This window comes from Triturus cristatus, chromosome 10 (assembly GCF_964204655.1).
Source record: "Triturus cristatus chromosome 10, aTriCri1.1, whole genome shotgun sequence".
In the NCBI taxonomy this organism is placed as follows: domain Eukaryota; kingdom Metazoa; phylum Chordata; class Amphibia; order Caudata; family Salamandridae; genus Triturus; species Triturus cristatus.
Window position 1 is genome coordinate 152,813,301 of NC_140593.1, and position 15,176 is coordinate 152,828,476.

Below are 15,176 nucleotides of genomic sequence, written 5' to 3' on the forward strand. Positions count from 1 at the left end.
CTCGGTATGTACAAACTTTCGTCCCTCTATGATACTTTCCTCTTGTGATCAACTTGTCCACGCCTACACCGTTTAGCGTGAGCAACCTGTCATTGTCTCTCCACACTGCACAGTGCGGCCCTTTACACTGCCTTACACTGATCGACAGGCTGCCTGGCTCTCACTTGACACCTGTCCGATCTCCACCTGCCCGTCTCTCTGTGCATCTCACCTCTGGTTCACTTCTTAACTCGTCTCACCTCGTAAACTTTCACCAAATTTCAGCTCCTGTTCTCACCTCTAAGCTCCATTTAATCTCCTGCCCTAGTCTTAGTTTCACTGCCCAGCCCCATCTCATCCCCTGCACCGATTTCAGTGTCTGTTCTCATTTTACTACCTGTTCCTCCCCCCCCCCCCTCCGGTTCCTATCTGAATTCTGGCTCGAATTTTGCCCACTGTCCACTCCTCCAAGAGTCTTTGACCTCAAACACTGTCTCACTCATGTCTCTCCCATCTCACTCACTGTCCCACTCTCATGTGTCTTCTATCTCACCTACTGTCCCACTCTCACTTCTTCAATCACACCTTCTGTCCCACTCTCACGTCTTCCATCACACCCACTGTCCCACTCTCACCTGTCTTCCAACACACTCACCGTCTCACTCTCACATGTCTTCCATCTCACCCAATGCCCCTTTCTCACCTGCCTTCCATCTCACTCACTGTCCCACTCTCATGCCTTCCATCTCACTCACTGTCCCACTCTCATGTGCCTTCCATCTCACCTACTGTTCTACTCTCACACCTTCCATCCCACTCACTGCCCCACTCTCACATTTCTTCCATCTCAACTTTTGTCCTACTCACACGTTTTCTATCTCACCCACTGTCCCACTCTCACATCTCTTCCATCTCACTCTCTGTCCGACTTAAATGTCTCCTCCATCTCACCTACTTTCCCACTCACGTGTCTTTCATCTCACCCACTGTCCTACTCTCACGACTTCCATCTCACTCACTGTCCCACTCTCACGACTTCCATCTCACCCACTGTCCCACTCCACATGAGTCTTCCATCTCACCCACTGTCCCACTCTCACATCGTGTTGCCATCTCACCTCTGTCTGATATTAGGCCTCTGGCTCCTGTCCCACCTCCTGTTCCCCATCTAACCCCGGGCACCAATCTAATCTGGGTTTTACCCACCCAGCTACCCGTCTTCCATCTCATTCTTACCTCCTGCCCCTCTCACCTCCTGTCCCACTCTCACCTCCTATCCCACTCTCACCTGTGGCTAATTTCTTGTCTATTGACCTCTCTCCCCACCCCCAGGTCTGCCACTCACCATGGAAGGCTTCGCCTCTGTGTACTACAGTGAACCATCCGTCATGGGCTTCCTCGCCAACGTCATCAGCGCCTTCCTGGTGGCCCTACAGAACTTCTTTTCCTTCCACACCAGTGTGAACGCTGAAGGTGTGGAGAACATCCTGGCAGGTGAGTGTGGCAGCCACAGATCGCACACAGAGTTTCAGGTGGCGCTGGGATAACATGTATAAAACACTTGGAGGGAGGGGGTACACACTCACGCACACAAACACACACACCCGTGCTGACAATTCATGTGTTATCTCTTGCAGGGGTTCATCTCATCCTGATTGGAGGACTGACACAACTCATTGCAGGCTTCCTGTGCTTCCGGAAGTACGATCACCTTGGGAGCACCGCCTTTGTGGCATTCGTGGCCCTCTGGAGCAGCTACGGGGCTACACGTGTCGTCCTGGGAGCGTATCCCACCATCCACAACACCACACAAACCCTGAACATTTCTAATAGCCAGACCATCATGGCTGCCTCCCCTCTTCCGGTCAGTGAGAGCGCATTAGCAGGGCTGGTGGCATACACCGCCGTCGCCTTCATCCTCTCCTTCTGCTCGGCCACCGTTAACTACGTCATGCCTTTCGTGTTTGGCGCCATCACCCTCACACTGGTCTTCGAGGCAGTGGGGCTCTTCGGACAGTGGGCGCTGGTGGTCTCGGGGACCCTGGAGCTGCTCATTGTGTTGTTTGGGTTCTATGGCGCCACTGCCCTGCTCCTGAAGGGCCTGACCCAGAGGAATGTCCTTCCAGGCTTCGGGAACCCCATGTTCAGCGTCTTGCTTTTGGGCTCGGCCAACAGCACCTCTTCCAGTGGCATCGGGGAGGAGACCAAGAAGAACTCCAAGTACGCGGAGCCCATGGCCTTGGGACACATCGGTGACGCAGTGGCCTCGCTCATCTTTGCCTTTTATTGCTTTGGGTACATGAAGACCTTCTACATTGGCGCCATCTGGGTCAGCATCAATGCGCTGTCCCAGCTCTGCGCCAGCTACTACAGTTACTTGAGAGAAGACGTCTACCACACCACCAAGCTTGGACTCCACAGCCTGTTCTGGTTGCTGATGTCCTGGGAAGAGTTCATTCTCACGGTGCTCCTCTCGGGGGACAATGTGGACAAGAGCCGAGCAGGCATGGTGGGGGGCTGGTTCTTTCTGGTCGCCGCTTGCATCCTCTGCCTGATGTCCCTCAACAGAGACCTCCTGGAGGTGCTGCAGAATTCATGCTTCCTCCTCCTTACTGTCTCCACCATCCAACAGATTCCACTCCAGGGATCCCATATCTTCTTTGGAGTGGTCTGCAGCATTTACACAGCCACCTCCCTCTACGCCACTTTTGCCAGCCTCATTAACTCCATCGCTGACAAGTCGTTGATCTCTACTGGACCCCAAGTGATGTCATCAGCTATGCTCCAGGACTTGCTGCTGTGCCTGAAGCGCGTCACCAGCAGGTCTAAGGAAGGCCAGGAGGTCAGCACTACCAGATGCCAGCTCCCTGATGCCCTCTTCTTCATCTGCAATGGCTTGGCCTCACTCTCTGCCATCCAGGGGTCCCTAGATGACCCTACCAGAGCCCACCTCTCCATCCCTTGGGTGCTGATCCCTGGCGCTCTCTTCCAGTTGTACGTCTGCAGAATCGTGGTCCAGAGAGGTCGAAGATTTGGGTCGGTCCTACCATTCTGTTATGCTGCTGTATGGGCCACATGGGCGTGGCTACGACTTGCAGGTAACTTGTGATCTCTTAATCTTCTTTACAATGTGCAAAATGTTTGCCGAAAAGTCCTAGGGATCCAGTGTCATGAAGCTTCTGTGTGGTTTAGATTCTAAGGCATACCAGTAGGGGCAGTGGGGGTGATGTATATTTGTGGTTATTAGTTTCATTTGTAGTAGCCATGCATGCAGGTAGTTTCTTGATGACATCACATGCAGTTCTTTTTCTGACTGGGGGCCCTTGTAACCAGTGACCTGAAGAAGTACCTGCTAGGGATCATATGTGATGGCTGCCAGGTGGAGGGCAAAGGGTGGAAGAGGAGTGCAGCTGGTGGCCACTAGGAGGGGACTAATGACTTATGGAACCATTAATGGATCTGGATAAACTATTGTTGATCATCCAGTTGTGGGAAGAACCAATAGTTATTATCACCTTTGTTCAAATAACTGCTCATTTCTTGTACCTCTGGGCATATTTACCAGAATTATCAATCAGATGAACTGGGATTAGGTGTTTTCGAGAAGTGTGTTTCACCAAATCAGGGCGCACTTGTTCAGGATGAGGTGGAAGATACAGTTTTACACATCATTAGAAGCCAATATCTAGCACCATGATTGGCTGTTAGATGAGTGAGGTGTTGGACAGTATATGGTCCTCCTCCATCCCTTGTCTCTGCTCCTAGCCATCTCCTGCCTTTGAAGGAAGAGCTCCTTCCTATGTTCTGTTTCATCCATGACTAACCCTCTGCCCCTCCTCCTCTTCCCTCTCCAGGTCCCCTGCTGAGTATCCACGTCGCCAGTTATGGTGCATTCACTGTTGGTGCCGTCACCTTCCTGGTCATCAATGTCTTCCTGATGTCCTTGGGTAAGTCTCTCCGGATACCGATGTCCAGTCATCCCTCTGTTGAATACTTGAGGCCCAGGTGCCCTGACAGACAGCAGCTGCTTCCGGCTGTAGTGGGCTCGGGCCGGTGTCTGTCACTCGATGGTCCATATGCACCATAGGTCCATAGTTCTGGGGCATCGTAGTGTCCTCATCTAAAGACTTGAGCAACTGTGACCCCCACTGACCTCTGAAATATGTCATTTCCGACATCTGACGCCATCCTGTTCTGCTTGTTCCACAGTCGCCTATGCCAACGTGGTGCTGGTGCTGCTCGCCCTGCTGATGGAGGCGGTGATGGTCTGTTTCCTGCTCTTCACCTTGGAATGCCTGCCCCTCGCGCTCGAGAGTAAGTGGACACCTTCCACTGTGGGTTCCTCTTGTGTGTTAATGCATGTCAGTGATCTCCAAAGGGTTAATTCATGATAAACAGGCAATTTCTATCAAGTGCCATCCCGAGTCCACCTGTAATGTGTTGGGGGCTAAAGGGAAGTGGTCTGTAGAAAGGACTGGCGTGTGCCTTACAAGCCTGGCTCGAATGGAGTCAGTTACAACCCTGACATTTGTCTGGTTCTCTGCCAGACCTCCACATTTCTTAGTTTTTGTATCTGTCTCTCCACTGCTGCCTTAACATCACCTTGTTATAATACGAAGAGTTGGGGTGAGCCCCATAACCGCAGGAACCAGGGCAATTAAGTATAAACCAAAACAGGGGTTCATGTACCAGTTTAAATGCTTTACCACACTTAATTTCATACAGACCGAAGTAGAGTGAAAAATTAATCTCTGTCTTATGTTTATATTTTATCGTCTTGGGTGGCATTTACCTTTTTTAAATCCCTCCTGAAGGAACCCCTGTCTTGGTTTAACATCAACGTGATCAGCACGCGCCTCTTTTTTTGTTGATAATATTAAACTTAAAGTCTAATTTTCCCGTCTTTGTGTGTTTTTTTAGTCACAGTATTGTCCGTCTTCAGTGTCGTCTGTATCTACGGAGCGGCGGCATCTCTTGGAAACTGCATTTTCAGCAAGGACCTAATTCCCATGGGACCACCTCTCTTCAAGGTACAGTGATAAGTACATGCAATATGTTACGATTACTATTCTTAAATTAACACTCAGTTCCGATAAATGTGTCTCTCAAATAACCAGTCTTTAGTCGTCTAACTCTGGCATGTGCATGTGCTGCTCAAGGGCAGCTCTAGGTGGCGCTGTCTCACCCCTTGTCTGCTGTTTGCACTTTTAGGAAACGAAGTCAGAGGAGAAAGTTGAGGCGTCCGACTACTGCGTGTGCCCCGAATCCTATCGCACCAGCAGCCTAAGGACCATCGCTGCCCTGCTGGACCAGGGTGGGGTGTGCGGGGTCCCCACAGACACTGTCTACGCCCTGGCAGCCTCCTGCAAACACCCCGAGGCCATCCAGAAGATATACACCATCAAGGTGAGCACCGAGGAGCGAACTTCCGCAGAATTTACCCGAGGCCGAGACAGATGCTCTGTCATTCAAGAATAAGGGACAGCTTTTACTAGAACAGTTAGAAGTCACCCTGCGGGCGGAGACATTGTCATGGAAACGTCAGGGTAAAACCATTCTGCAGAGGTGTGATTACCATGGTGATACCAGCCTGTTGTATGTACAGTTGGTTATATTGACATGGGAATTACAGGGTAAAACCATTCTGCAGGGGTGTGATTACCATGGTGATACCAGCCTGGAGTATGTACAGTTGGATATATTGACATGGAAATTACAGGGTAAAACCATTCTGCAGGGGTGTGATTACCATGGTGATACCAGCCTGGAGTATGTATAGTTGGATATATTGACATGGAAATGAGAGGGTAAAACCATTCTGCAGGTGAGGGTTTTCATGGTAATATCTGCCTAGAAAGTTCCAACTCCAAAACTTAAAAAAAAAACAAGGAAAGCAGCCAGGTTAAAGGGTAGCTTGTCATACTTTGTGGGAGAGTGCGAGATGGGGGTGATAAGGGAAGTGTGGGCTCCAGTCCATACATAGTCTCAGGAGAGAACCCTGCTTTAGGGGCAGAAGATCCCAGCGAGATGCTATCACGTTCACAAGAAAGATACTAATGCCCCAGATTACACAGTGACTCTGCATTCTCAGACTGTGCAGATTCCATTGCATTGAACTCTGTGGCCAGTGTCTGTCTGCTATGGGACATTAGAAAGGGAGTAACAAAGAACAAGGGAACCCTGTGTGCCAAGAGGGACCGAGGGTAATAGTGTATTGCAAGAGACATAGGTCCCTACCCAACAACATAAGTGTATAAGCACAGAACTACAATTAGAGCTGTGTGGTACTTCCAAATGGAAAGGTTTGTATTTATTTAAACATGCAGTAAAAAGGAACAATAACATTGACAGTCCAGTGGGTAATGAGACGGGTATGGAAATGAACAGATTTCCAGACCTCAGGAATTTGCATCAATATCTGAGATTAACGATACATATTTAGAACAGTCACAATGCCAAAAGACAACTCGTGTTCAACATAAATCATCATACATTAGGAGTCACGGTGTAAGTGTCATTAGAAGGCAATACAGGCTTTTAACTTGTACAATCTGTTGGCTAGCACTAGAGACATTTAGTTTATTTACAGCGGTGGTGTGACTGGGTCTAAGGTCACTTAGATATCACGTGATCCTGCACATAATCTCTGACGGTCCTGCCCTCCCCCTTCTCTCTCTAAACCATTCATTACTTCCCTCTCTTCCATCCTCTGCAGGACCGACCCCTGGAGAAGCCCATCTGTATCTGCATCTCCCACCTGGACCAGCTGCTGGCCGTGAGACCCCCGTTCAGACCCCTGTTGTGGGACTTCATGGGGAGCGTCTACCCTGGGGGTATCAGCTGCACTGTCCAGAAGGGAGAGTGGCTGAAGAGGATGGGTACGTGTGACCTTTTCTGCATGGGCTGTTTCTTTGTCAAAGAAAGGTGGGCTGGGGAGGGTAGAGGGGTGGGGGTTACAAATGCCAAAAATTGTGCCTGGGGAAATTCAGGGGTGTGCTCACTTCATGTATATGCTGCTTGTCTAGATCATGCTTTATTTACACCCCCCCAAGTGTACCCTCCCCCATCTCTTGCAAGAATTACTTCACCCCCCAATGTCTATAGACCACCATCTCATGTAGCTAATGTATGTACAGATCAGGGTCTATTCACCCCTTAATGTCTACAGACACCCCATCTCAGGTCCTATTGTATGTACATATCAGAGTTCATTCAGCCCCCCCTAATATATGCATACCCCAGTTCATGCAGATATTACCTGCACGTTCACCCCTTGATATCTACAGACCCCATCTCATGCAGGCATTGCATGTACATTCACCCTCCTGATGTTTACAGATCCCCATCTCATATAACTATTGCATGTGCATATCAGGGTCCAGTGACCCCCATTCTCTGAAGAGGTCCCTATCACATGGAGCTATTGCATATACATATTAGGGTGCAGACCCCCTTTAATGTGTAGCGACCTCAATCTCATGCAGGTATTACATGCACATTCACCCCTAAAGCACACAGACCCCCCATCTCATGTACCCATTGCATGTACATATTACATATATTATGTATATATGTGTGTGTGTGTGTGTGTGATGTATGTGTACATGTGTATAAACCAGATGAAGAAATATATGTGACTCGCACAATTCCTGACTAAAACACTAATTAAACCGCGCAGCAATGACAAACAAAACAAAGAAAGGTTGCGCTCGGTATACTATGGCTGCATGAGAAAAAATGTTTTGTTTGAGTCAGTGTACTTTTCAGTTGTAAAATAGTCCCTCACGCAGACAGAATGATATATCGAACAGCCATAAAATGATATAAGACAGAAATACTTTTTTAAAGAATGTTTAACATTATGTATTGCAGACATCTGGCCTCTCAAGATATAACAAACAAATGTGTGCATGCCTTTCACAGTTTTTTAATCAGCCGCAGTGCATGCAGGTAACAGCGGTGGGGGCGGTGGGACCGCGTTGGGGGGGATATCGAGGGACCATGCAGAGGGAAAATATTTATTTAATTTCCCCTCTGCATCGTCCCTCGAAACCCCCCAAAGCCGCCCCACCGCTGTTTCCTGCACGGACCGTGGCTGTTTGAAATGCTTTAGTATAGCTTCTTTCATACTAAATGGACAATGTGTGCCCACTGCACAATTAGAGCAATCACGTCTTCAAGGACCTTCATTAACTCTTGATGTTCTGAGGCTAGACCATTCAAACATCTGCTCAGATTAAGCACAACCAAATGACGGCACCACTGTACAACAACTCTGTTCATGATGCTGAGAAAATAAATACAATCAAACTCAAATGCTCAATCACTCACACCTGACTTGTTGCTGATTCATTTTATATGTTCTCCTTCTGTAGGAGTTGGACCAGCTTATGACATTGTGGGCACCAAAGACTCCATCATGATTCGAGTGCCGGACCACACTATCTCTGCCCACCTGACCGACATGACCGGCCCTCTGGCCATCACTTCTGCCAATCCCAGTGGGCAGTGTGACAGCACCCACCATGACATGGTCATCTCGTGAGTACTCATTCAGAAAAGGGGCTGAAATCAGGAAAAGGTTGTGATTGGGCCTTCTGCATAAGAGATGGTGCCTGGGGTTTGAGAGTTACTAGATGGCTGCTAGGAGCTGGGGGCAGGGGCAAGGATTGTGGAAGGGCGTGAGCTGAAGATTCTGAAAGGTGAATGGAAGAGTGTTGGAGTATCGATGGGCGGTGAGCTATTTTGAATGAGTTTAGGCTTTTTTAACCATATGACTAGACTGGTGCTACTGAAAGGTGAAAGAAGGGAAAAGGGTGTTGATGATATCTCACGCATATGTTTTAGGGTATTTGTGATGCTTGGCATAAGCCTATATGTGGGTGCATTAAACACAGGTGTGTTTGACTAGTTGAGCTTGAGGTCAGGTAGATGTTTGCCTTCCTCCGTCTTTCCCTTAATCCCCAGCACCTGAGCCTTTGTCGATTATTTCTTTAAATGAGTGATTTTGTATTTCTGCTCTGTGTTTCAGGCGTCTACGGCACAAGCTGGAGGGGGTGCTGTGTGATGGGGACTCCTACGAGATGGTGGGCTCCACGGTGGTGAACTGTCTGAGAATAGACGAAGGTGGGTCTTAACCAATGCTTGTTTCTGTTTCATTTCTGTCCCCTGCTATTCCCAAACTAGAACAGTTGCATCCTTGGATATGAACAGGGGGCTCTGCACCCCCCACCTCTTCCCACCTGCCATGAGATTTGAGAAAAAACTGTCCGGATCCAGTGGATTCCTGGTGTCCAAGGCATACAGACTTACAAAGCCCAGAATGAATGGACAGTTGAAGCATTAAAGGGGCTAAGATGAATGCGTAACAAAGAGATGCACTTTATTGAGCCCCTGAGGAAAACTCCAAGCGCTTGTTCAAAGTTTGCAGGGATGCCACCGGAGGTTTCTTACCTCTGCCAAATCCTGACCCCTACTTTCAACTTTACAAGCATTTCTCTTTATCATTAGTCTGCACTGTTGGTGTACCGTCTTGCATAATTTGTTTCACAAAATTTTGATAAAATTACATGAACGGTGTGAAATTCAGTTCGCCTTTATCTTGCATGAAATTTTCATGGTAGTATATACCGCACATGAAAAAGTCATGTTAGATACTGTTAGAAGACTTAATCAGCGAAAGATGTCTCTTACGGAGGCATTTTATGCTCAAAACCATCTCTAATAAAGAAGAAGTCTCTTACAGGGGCATTTTATGCTCAAAACCATCTCTAATAAAGAAGAAATTATGCAAATTGCATACTGCAAATTCATCAAATTTAGTAATAGTGCTTACAAATTCACTCAGACTTAGCACATGGACCCAGAACCTCCCTCAGTAAGACACTATTCCCCAAGCCGGGATCTTTTATTTTTTCCCCAATCCCATTGTTCTTTCTCAGGGACAATTCCACCCTGTCCAAGTTACCCAATGCCTGAAGTTCCTTACTCTAGTCCCATCTGAAAATAGAGACCTCAGAATCACAGATTCTTACATGCAAATTTACAAAATATTGACCACACACAAATATACACAAATGTCTATTTAAAGAGCATTAGACCAGATAAAAGTTCCTAATTCCAGTGAGACTCACTCCATAATTATTAAAATACAGAGTTAACTTACTATTCCATCTCCTGTCTGAAATTATTGGTCAAGTGCTTGATAGTGAGTTTACTGTGGGTCGACATTTTTGCAGGGGGATTGTTGTTTGTGGTAGATATTTTGGCAGTGAAAGATTTCGAGTCTGTATTTTAGCAGTTTGTTGTTTCCATGATATCCCACCCTGCCCCAGTCATTCAATGTCTCCTTGAGGGCGCAGACCCCACGCTTTCTCCAGTCAGTATATGCCATGTGAGAGGGCGGTTCCCTCCTGGACTCCATCACCCATTGGATGCTGAGGAGCCAATCCCTACTGTGCTCATTATGCTTGTCTCTCCCCTTCCCTCTGCTGCTCACAGACCTCATAACTCTCTAAGCCCTCTCAATCTCATGCTGTTTTGCTTCTTCCTTTCCAGGGATCCTGAGCATCGTGAGGGAGGGCTGCGTCCCCACCACCCACGTCATGCAGACGTTCGAGAGGGTGAAGAACTCGCAGGTGTGAGGCTGCCATTTGCTACGACAAGTCTTGTTCTACTGACCACAGAAGCATCCGCACAAGACCTGAGCCAGCTGCCATTTGCACTTTATTAACCGGAAATAGAAGTATCACAATCTGAGGCCAGATATCCGCGTCGAGCCTGAGCTGAAGGGAAGACATTGCCAGAACAGACTTACAGACGGCAGTGGAGTCGGACATTCTTACAGACAGCTCACAATACTTTTTTGTCAGGATGCTTCAGTTTGATTGATTTGCAGATATTTTCTACCCTTCACACTCCAACAGGGCATGGACCTGAAAGTCAGCGCTTGGTGATGTGTACAGCGACAGATCCTCGATTCCACGCCCCTCAGGATGCAGGGGCACAGATCTAATGTATATATACTGTTGCATTCTGTTTGTGTTCTTTGCTTGTACATTATATTTAAGACTCCCGGTTTTATGGTATTTATTTTTGGACCATTTCCATCTGTCTTTATCCATATTTATTTTTGGACCATTCTATCTGTATTTATCCAAATGTATTTTGTGTTTTACGTGTAAATGAAGTTATAAAACTGTACATTTCCATATCTATTTAAATGATAGACGCACAATCATAGTTTGATGTCCGTCATGTTTTAGCTATTTAAGCTGCCAAATATTACATACCAATACATCCACAGGTAAATACTAGCATTATACCATAAATGTATTTTTTTACCCTCTGCCCTAAAGGAATTTTAATTTATAGCTGATACCGATGTTGTTGAAAAATTCTATTTATTTTTTTACTCCTAGGATGTCTGGTCCTGTCAGACCTCTCACCAGGTTCGTGTGACAGAATACTGTCAGATCCAGACATCCCATATTGTTGCAACCAGAACTATTGGCTTCACTGGATGGTGCCGGCCACCCAATCGAGAGGAGCTTCAAGGATCCCTGATAGAAGATTTTGAGTTTTAGGGACCTGCACATAGTATTTAACTTATTTAATATATTGGAGTTTGTATTTATTGAAATAAAATTGCCCTTAAAAAGAAACTGTCTTTTCTCTTTGCTGTCAGGGGTACACTTTACCATGAATCCTCCTGTGATGCAGCTGTGAAAGAAAGGTGTCATGTATGTGAGCGTGTGTGTGCAATAATTGTGCAAAATTCAGTGGTATAAAACCCATATTTACCATGAAGTTTGGGAAATATTTCATAGTTTTCATTGAAATATGGGTTTCATCATCATAATCACAGCCCCAAAAAGCACTCTGCATCAGACCTTTACCATTGTCTGGGCTACTAGAATTAGGCTCAAGGGAGAACAAAAATATGTATCATGGCTATCAAAACTAAGAGGAAATAAAAGGCAAATTATGTAGCACACTCTCTGAAAATATAATTTTTATCCATTTGAGGTAGAAACAATAGGTTCTGTTGAAATCCGCAAATTATGTGTTAAATGTGATAAATTACGCAGTAAACGCTGCAGCCACAGAATCACATAAATCCAAAACCCTTCACCGTTGCTCATTATTTTATAAGAGTTATTATTAATGAAAGGGAAACAAACCCTAAACATTCTAATTCCAATCAGTGCCCATTTAGAGAACTGTTTTTTGCCAGCTAATTACCCCATAAAAAACATCAAAACTAAAGAATGCATAACAGGTGGCTTGTAATATGTTCCATTACTGACATATATAGATTTGCTGTATTGCCACCTCGGAGTTCTGGCGACATTTATAAACCACTCAGCTTTTGGACACGTGGTTTAAGGAGTGACAAGAAAATATTGCAATAGTAATGCTGGTTATGCTATGTACAGCATCTAGGTTTGGCAGAAAAGCAACATGAAGCTCAATATAAAACAAAAAATAGTAATATGTTAGACTATTACTGACTTATGCAAAATACAGCAAACATGATATACACACGATATTCCGCTGAACGCTTCTGTTCTGATTTCTCCATGTAAAACGTACGTTGAATTTACTAATAAGACCTTGTCACACAAGAATATGAGAATAATTTAAGTGGATGCAGTACCGACCTTTTACTCATTAATCCCTATAAAACTCTTCTCACCCTAATTAACAATCCCACCAATATATGTCTTCATTTCTGTGGATGCATTTCGCTATAAGTCATCCTGCAAAGTTCAGATGCAATTGAACAGGGAAACAATATAACTCGAGTGACACCTTGAAACTTTCTGTCTTAGCTCCGCCTCCTTTGCTACAATCCACAACACTTGGACTGACAACACAGCCATTGCCGTTGATCTGCTCCATGCCATTGACTGAGCACATCTGGAAGCATTGAAGCAACAGGCTCAATAATTCAATAGCTTCAGCACTGGAGCAGTCAAAGAGGACCTTAACACGCTTTAATTTTAATTAATTCTAATCATCAATTTTAATAATTATTAATGCACATTAAAAACATTTTCTTCTTCAGGTGGGAATTGATTTTTCAATTTGAATTATGGAAAAGTAATTGTAAATTAATTTAATATATTTCAATTGATTAAGGTTTAACTGAATATTAATTTAATAGATATGTAGCATTTTTTCTGTTTTTCTCTACATTTAAAGTAAATACATGAAATAAATGTACTTTAATAATTAATATAAAAATGCATGAACTTAAGGAAATTAAAACCTCAATACATTCAGAGTAGCAAGCCACTGCTGAAACTGTATGTGAAACGAAAGTTATACAATCTGAAATTTCTGGCTTCATGCTACAATTAAACACCTCCTAAACATGACTACCAGAACTAAAAAAAAGGGTTCAGAAGCTTCTAATTCGGGTCTGAAATATGGAAGTTATGGCAGATGGTCGCTAACCCCGAGGACAGAAGTAGGAGGGACAACAACCACTTATATGGCTTGCCTGAAGTTGTGAGGGGGACAACCTACCACCTTCCTGCCTAAACTTATGACTAGTGACTTTGGCTTAGCCATAGAGCTCCAGAGAGCTAATTGATTGAGAATTAAGTGACTAATCTCTACTGACCGATCTTGCCCAGTAATGATGTATATATTATGCCACCACCATGCCAAAACGACTCTTCAGACAAGTCGAGCAACACAGCCCCAATATCTATAAACAGAGAACATTCTACTTTGCTGGTGACTTCTCCTACGATGCGCACCTAAAATAAAAAATCAAAATCAAGTATGGCATACCTGATCCTGTAAGTATGCTAGTTATGATACTCGTCAAAACATGGGAATACTATGACCCACAAGAACCCGAAGACTGATTGGAAACACAGGAGGAAACTTAAATGGAAGTGGTAACATCTCCTCTCCTAAGTGAGGAATCATCATGGTCCGACACGTTAGACCCTATCACTGCATTATCTAGTACACGAGCCTCTGTGTCCTCCAGGAATCCTCTCCTCAGAGGCAAATCACAGGAAGGCCACTTCTTAAGAAACAGATATAAATCATGATCCCCCTCAAAGCTCAGAGTCTACAATCAAGTTGCCCACTTCATTCTTTGCTAATTAGGAGTGGGAGCGACCCACAGTGTGATCAGTTGGTTGTTCACCCATATAAACACCGAGGCAGTTCCCCGCAGACTTGTTCTAGATCGCCTGAACACGTTTCCCTTTCTCTTTGTATTCATAGCAAGACCTCCCAACTATATACCATTGCCCATGGGTTACACCCAGCGCAGCTGGAGATATCCGGCCACATCACTTGTGGCAAACAAGAATTTCAGAATGTAGACAGACAGTGTGAAAACGAACCCCCTAAAATTCACCAAAGATGCACTCAACGAGAGGCTGATCTTTCGTCATCTTACAACCGACATATGATGGAAAATGGTAGTTTCTTACCAAGGTTCCCAGAAGTCAGACATTGTCTTACTGCAAGAATCTCATTTATCTATCATAGAAGTAGCTAAGCTTAAAGGAGGGTGGGTCGTACAGGTGGTGGCAGCATCAGTCTTGGATGCCTCCCTCCCCCCGATTTCCCCAACACGGTTCGCCCACCTCATAGGGAAGCAGTGTGGCTAACCAATTGCTAAAGGCACTAGCCATAAAGCTGCAAAAACATGGGGGCATATTCTCAAGTGCTTATCGCCGATGTATCTGCACTTTAGCGTCGCAAAGGTGGCGATGGGTTTGTCGCACTATTCCCAAGCTGGTGCAAACTGCCCATATCCGCAGATTTCCGGCAATAGCTGCCACAAAAAAAATCGCCTCGGATGAGAGCGATAGCTAACGCTAAAGATATGCAGAGTAGGCGTTCCCGTGCAAAAACACAGGAAAACACCACTGCGCGACATTCACAACAATCAGCCAGATCTGCGATGTGAACCAAAAACAGGCGATAAGGCGCATTATAAGCAGGGATCTAACACCTGCCTTTTACTGGTGTTAAGCAGGACGACAAACTGCAGTATGAAAGGGAGCCCAGCCCAGAGTCACATCTGAAGACCAACACATGTCATGGAGCTACTGATCATGCAGCTCGGAGACCCAAGAGGGCCACAACACCCACCTCCATCACCCCCAGGCCCCACCCCCGGATTACCACTCAGGCAGTGCAGAACAAGACAGCTGACCTTC

At 45.7% G+C, this 15,176-nt stretch overlaps 1 protein-coding gene across 1 annotated transcript; it reads left to right on the plus strand.

The window, feature by feature from the left end:
* The first annotated feature begins 1,325 nt into the window (after positions 1-1,325).
* On the plus strand, positions 1,326-11,564 carry LOC146789089 (uncharacterized). The gene is made up of 11 exons (XM_085631027.1): positions 1,326-1,473; positions 1,617-3,077; positions 3,834-3,926; positions 4,189-4,293; positions 4,900-5,009; positions 5,191-5,385; positions 6,695-6,857; positions 8,355-8,520; positions 9,011-9,105; positions 10,537-10,616; positions 11,400-11,564. Exons 1-11 carry the CDS (start codon positions 1,326-1,328, stop codon positions 11,562-11,564), a joined length of 2,781 nt encoding a protein of 926 aa, XP_085487153.1.
* Positions 11,565-15,176: the final 3,612 nt, after the last annotated feature.

What these genes read in the sequence shown, in the direction of transcription:
- LOC146789089 (XM_085631027.1), top strand. Translation starts at nt 1,326, where the DNA reads ATGGAAGGCTTCGCCTCTGTGTACTACAGTGAACCATCCGTCATGGGC. An exon ending in AGAGTGGCTGAAGAGGATGG is followed by an intron (nt 6,858 to 8,354) that starts GTACGTGTGACC and finishes CTCCTTCTGTAG; the next exon opens with GAGTTGGACCAGCTTATGAC. An exon ending in CACCATGACATGGTCATCTC is followed by an intron (nt 8,521 to 9,010) that starts GTGAGTACTCAT and finishes TCTGTGTTTCAG; the next exon opens with GCGTCTACGGCACAAGCTGG.